Genomic DNA, 5,966 nt, shown 5'->3' with positions numbered 1-5,966 from the left:
GCTTCTCTGTCACGTAAATATTGCTATGCATGTATCTGTTATAACTGACTTTTAGTTATAACAGTTATAACAGATATTCAGTCATGACAACTTTAACTAGTAACTGATATTCAATTACTAATATATATCGTAGCTCCCCTGTATATCTTCAATAAAAAAAAAAGCAGTATTTTACTTTCTCAAATTTATCTAAGAAGGCATCTAACAAGGTCGATGGGTTGAGAGAGTGGCCAAATTAAAATGATTAAATGGTGGAGCTTACCTGGGACAAACTTAATTGTCCATGTGGGAGAGAAGATGATTGCTATACAAGCAAGGAATTTGAGGGTTTTGGATATGAAGATGGAGAAAGAAGATAATTCTTGCTCATACTCCTAAATTTCCTTTCTTTTTTCTAAATTCCTCCTCCATTTTCATGGCCTGCTATAAATCATTTTATTTTAATTTTTTTCTATCTTTTTTTCTTCTATAATACAATTCCCCCATCTTATTTTTTGAACTTTCAAGAACTTATTTGAGAAAATTCTTCCAATTTTCAATTCTCTCAATATTTTTTTATTATTTTTTGAAAGCCTCATCTCAAACTCTAATTTCTCAAATAAATAAGCAATAAAAAATAAAATTCTAAAAACGCTCAAGTTGAGTATCTCAACCCTTCAATTGAAATCTTTTCTTGTGCTATTGATTTTGGATAAATATAAATTATTAGAGTATGACTTTTTCTTTTCTTTTCGTGTTAGATTGGTGGGATAAAATTCATACAATAATAAAATTCAGTAGGTTTAATAAAGTCATTCTTTTTATACAAAAATAAAATTTTAAAAATAAAAAATTAATTCTTGATGATAATAATATTTATTTCAGATTGATCAAATTCTTAAGAGCTTCAATAGTAAATGATTTTCATTATACATATTGAAGAGGCTTAATTAAATAATTGAAATAAATAGATAACAACATGCGTGTAGGTTCACCCACAAAAGATCTAGCTTGTTACTACTACTGCCACCGTGCTGCGCCATTCCTTCCCTCTGAAGCGGAGCGGGTTCAAGGAGAACAAGTTTATCTCCATTCTAGAATTAAAATTATTGACTCTTGAAATTGAAATTAGTTAAGGGTAATTGTAATTAATTAAACCAAGTTCAGTCAGGCTCTTGGGCTGAGAGATAGAGTGATGTCCTGAAAAACCTTAAGTCGCTTTTCAATCTTCTTCTGCTGAAAGATCCCAGAGGAGGCAGTTTCAACTACCTTCACTGCTGTCTTTCTTGAATTGCTTGCAGGACTTAGAATCGCTGCAAGAATGGCCTCTTCAAAGTCATCATTATCTGGCAACAATTGTGACAACTTGTCTTCTGTTTCGTCAGATAGCCTCCTCGTCTTTGGTTTGGGTTTTCCTGGTTCCACAGATTGTGTGGTGAACAACCCCATTTCAATCTTCCTGTTTGAAGTAGCAGTTTTTCCCGACCTTGTCCTCTTAAGGGTCTCATGGAATTCATGACTTGGTTCCTTAATTGGCTCCTTTACCAATTTGGAGGAATAGAATGGAGGTGCATCAACATTCCATAAATTCCCAAAAGGAGCAAACTGTTTGACACTATTCTGTTGAGGAAACAACATCTGGTTTTGGTTTGATACTATATTGGAATCAACATTCTCATTGGCGAAATCATCATGATGAGATTTTGTACTGGTTGCTTGTAGGTGATCCTTGCAAGGCTGAGGCTGCCAAATTGATGAAGAACCTAGGAAGGCATCAAAGAGCCTTCTTTGTTCAACCCGATCGCCTCCTTTGCTCATCATCTCAGACTCAAGGTCCTTGAGCATTTGCTGCGCCCTTTCATAGGCTTTGAGATGCGAATCTACACCTCTTGGCCCATCGGCCACTGCTGGTTTCACTCGCCGCAATGTCTCTTTAGCCTCACCAATTCTCCCCTGCTTCATCAAACAAATCCCAAGATTGCACATCTTGTTGTTGTCAGGTGCAATAGCAAGTGCCCTTCTATAGGCATCTTCTGCTTCAATGTAATTGTTTTGTTGCATCAATGCCCATCCCAAGTTCCCCTAAAGCAAAAAAATCAAACCTAATAAGTAACAATTACATAATATTCCAGAGATTACATAGAGGTACAGAAAAAAAGAATTCAGTTTAAGTACCAGTAATCTGGTTGCTTCTTGTTCCACAGAAACCTGAAATTTCTTCCCTTGAGACCTTGCAGTCTTTGTTCTTTTTCCATTGAAAGCTAACCCTTGTTGAATCATGTATAGCTTGTGCTTCAACAATGCTATTTGGTCATCCAATCTTCCACATCTCTATATGTCAGGGAATCAAACTTAATAAGTATTTTCTATGTTACAGAAAAATCAAATTGACCGCAGTGTAGGACACAGCGTCGAATCAGTTACCAGTGACAGACCTTGTAAAGATCTAAAAGAATATTATCAAGAGACTCTTGGGCTTGATCAGAACATCGATGTCGCAATGATTTGATAGCCTCAATGGCTTCCTCGGCCCTATTTTGTTGCTTCATAACGATAGCCATATCTTTCAATGCACTATCCACTCTATCCCCAGCATTTATTGCTGCCCAAAACAAAGGTACTGCTTTTTCTGGATCTTTATCAACCAACTAATCAGAACAAAACAATCAAAACCCATCAATAAAATCAGTCATCGTACCTATCAATACCAAAAGAAGAACAAATCTCAGTCAATTTGAAGATGACCCAATAATGAGTAACTAATTTACCTGAACATTCTTGGCTCTAACATAAGGAGAGTCACCAACAGGGACTTTGTGGATAGCTTGAAATGACTCAGATCGAGTTCTTGAAACACCAAGTGGTTTTGCTGGTGAAGTTGGAGCAGATTTTGTTGGTCTAAAACCAGGTGGTGCGTTCCACATATCCTGCATCATATCGAAAAACAAAGGGTGCTCCTCTTTTGCTTTCCTTCTATTTTTTTTGGTGCTCCTTTTTGGTTTATTGGTAGATAAATTAAGTGACGTCTCTTGCAGAGATGAGAAGGGATTTTTAGAGGGGACGGGGGAGAGAGAGACTTTCGAATTTTTCGACCGTTGAGGTTACCGTTTTACGTACTAGCCGTTGCGCCTCGCTCTCGGTCAATAATTTGAGATTTGGCGGCTATTAGAGAAGTTTTATTTTCATACTGACCCTTAGGGTTTGTTATAATTGTTTTACTATCTATATTCTTAGAATTGTTTGCACTGGTGTCCTTTTCTATTCAAGGAAGTAGGCATCTCTTGCTACTAAAATTGCCGTTGTGGACAATTTTCTGTTAATAATTGTTATAGAATGATAACGCTTTGATTGATTGTTGCACGAATGTTTTCCTATTTTCATTTTCATAAATGTTGCAATTTTTAATAATATTTTTTTTTAAAAAAAAATGGAATAGCAATGAAATTAAAAATAAAAGAAAGACTAGTCAATTCATTTTAACAATGATATTGGACTTGCTGATTAACAAATAATTAGTCTTTACAAGTGAAAAAAGAAAAATATTTGGAAAATAAAAAAATATTTTTGATATGAAGTAATGTAATTTAATAGGCATGTAATGAAAAAAAAAAGTAATTTAAATGATTCATTATTGCAATTCATTATTGAAAAAAGTAATTTAAAATCCTTTTGTTTTATTGAAAAACTTTTAGTAATGTAAGTGAGACCTTGACAAAGTTTTATTTTAATCTTTAATTTTGAGAAATTAATTTAATCCTTATATTTTTTGTTAGAAACTGGTCCTTGTATTTAAGAAAAGTTATAATTTAGTCCTTATGATATTTTTTTTTTTGCAATTAGGCACTTACACAATTACTCTTAATATTTTCAGCTTAAAAATATGTGATACTAACATATTGACACCATTATATGAATTGATTAATGATCACATGGAGTTGAGGGCAAAGCCTTCAGAATAGATAAAGGGTAGAGTAAAGCAATATGCTTGGCTTTTTTCTCTCTGTTTTTTCACTATCATTATCAAAGATGACTTGCATCTTCTAGTTTGAAGAGACTCATCAAGAAATAATTTACGAAGGACGACGAATATGATTTCATGACTGTTCTCTACAGAAAGAACTCTCCATGCCATGTTTAATTTGGTTTCAATAGTGCTGGAGTGATGGTTACTACATGCTTTTCGTCCCTTGTTTAATTCTACATGAGATAGGTTGCTCGCTTGTTGTCATGAGTGTATAAAATAAATATATTTAATAGTGTTATAATTATGAATTAGTATTAAATAAATAATCGAAACTAAAAATATGATAGAACTAATATTTCATGACAGAAAAAAAATTATATTAGTGATTGAAAACTTAGATACTGAATAAAATAATTTGTAGCAATTTATAGTATTTTACAAGGAAAGATATAGTATTTTCATTACATGATTTAACTTTTCTGTTAATAAAAAGCAAAAAAATAAAATTCTACAGCTAAATTCTCTATCAATTTAATATTAAAAAAACCACCAAAGATAATTTTAGAAGAAAAAAAACCCATGAGGAAAAACGTTGTAGCAATTGACAATATTTTGTGAGGAAAACTATAATGTTTTCCCTAATAAAATAAAATAAAAAATCATTTAGAGAAATATTGTAGCAATCCACAATGTTTTATAAAAAAAATACAATATTTTCCCTATATGATTTAACTTTATTATAATTATAATTTTTAACCAATTTCATATTAAAAAAAAATTGATAAAAATAATTTTGGAAAAAGTTATATGAGAAAACATTACAATAATTCATAGTGATTTAAAGAAAAAAATTACACAATGACAGAGATAAAATCATAAAAAACTTTATCAATCCACGACGATTAAGTTTTTCCTCACATATTCACAATGAAAAATAATTTTGAAAAAATCATAAGAATAAAAAAATCATGTGAAAAAACATTGTAGTAATCCGTAAGATTTTATGAGAAAAGTTACAGTGCTTTTCTCATATAATTAAACTTTATTACAAAGTTAAATTCTAACCAACTCAATATTACAAAAAATAAAATCGATGAAGATAATTTAAAAAAAAAAACATATTATAGAAAAAGAAAACACAAAAGAAACTGGAAAAAATCTATGTGAGGAAAAACTGTATCAATCCATAGTGTTTTGTGAAGAAAAACTTGTATTTACTTGTAATTGCAATTCTTAACCAGCTTAATATTTAAAAAATAAAATTGATTAAAATAATTTTAGAGAAAATATAATAAAACAGAAAAAACCATGTGGGAAAAAACACTATAGCAATCTATAATAATTTGCAACGAAAGTTAAAGTACTTTCCTCACATATTGTAACTGTAATTTTTAACTAGTTTAATATTAAAAAATAAAATTAAAAAAAATAATTTTAGAAAAAATTATAAAAAACAACATAAAAAATCATGTAGAGAAATACTATGTAGAAAAACACCGCAACAATTAACAGTATTTAAAAAAAAAATATATAAAATTTTTAACCAGCTTAATATTTAAAAAATAAAATAAAAAAATAATTTTAAAAAATAAAAAAAGAGAAAAGTTGAAAAAAAAAGAAAGTAATTTTGAAGAAATAACAAAAAAAGAGAAAAAAAATAAAAATATATTATAAATTACTATTATAATCTACAATGTATTTAGGTATTGAAAAATAGTGATTTTTCCGCACCATTTAATTATGTATTTAATATCCACATTAATTTTTGGAACAGCCCCTCCCACCGCTAGGCCAGAACCTCTCCCTTGTTTAATTCTATATGAGATGGGTTGTTCGTGCGTTAGCATGAGTTTATAAAATAAATACATTTAATAATGTTATAATTATAAATTAGTATTAGATAAATAATTAAAACTAAAAATACGATGAAACTAATATTTCATGACAGAAAAAAATTGTATTAGTGATAAAAAATTTAGATATTAAAAAAAAATAATTTGTAGTAATCCACAGTATTTATTTT

At 30.0% G+C, this 5,966-nt stretch overlaps 1 protein-coding gene across 1 annotated transcript; it reads right to left on the bottom strand.

Annotated features, from left to right (window-relative positions):
• Positions 1–728: 728 nt before the first annotated feature.
• On the bottom strand, positions 729–3,016 carry LOC105138703 (protein POLLENLESS 3-LIKE 2-like). The gene is made up of 4 exons (XM_011044874.1): positions 2,748–3,016; positions 2,415–2,627; positions 2,155–2,310; positions 729–2,061 (listed from the first exon to the last, which is right to left on the bottom strand). Exons 1-4 carry the CDS (start codon positions 2,913–2,915, stop codon positions 1,147–1,149), a joined length of 1,452 nt encoding a protein of 483 aa, XP_011043176.1. The 5' UTR covers positions 2,916–3,016; the 3' UTR covers positions 729–1,146.
• Between the last annotated feature and the right edge of the window lie 2,950 nt (positions 3,017–5,966).

The sequence above is a fragment of the Populus euphratica genome, unplaced genomic scaffold (assembly GCF_000495115.2).
Source record: "Populus euphratica unplaced genomic scaffold, PopEup_1.0 scaffold82.1, whole genome shotgun sequence".
Classification (NCBI taxonomy): Eukaryota; Viridiplantae; Streptophyta; class Magnoliopsida; order Malpighiales; family Salicaceae; genus Populus; species Populus euphratica.
Note: the sequence above shows the minus strand (reverse complement) of the source record. Positions and strands in the feature narration are given on the sequence as shown.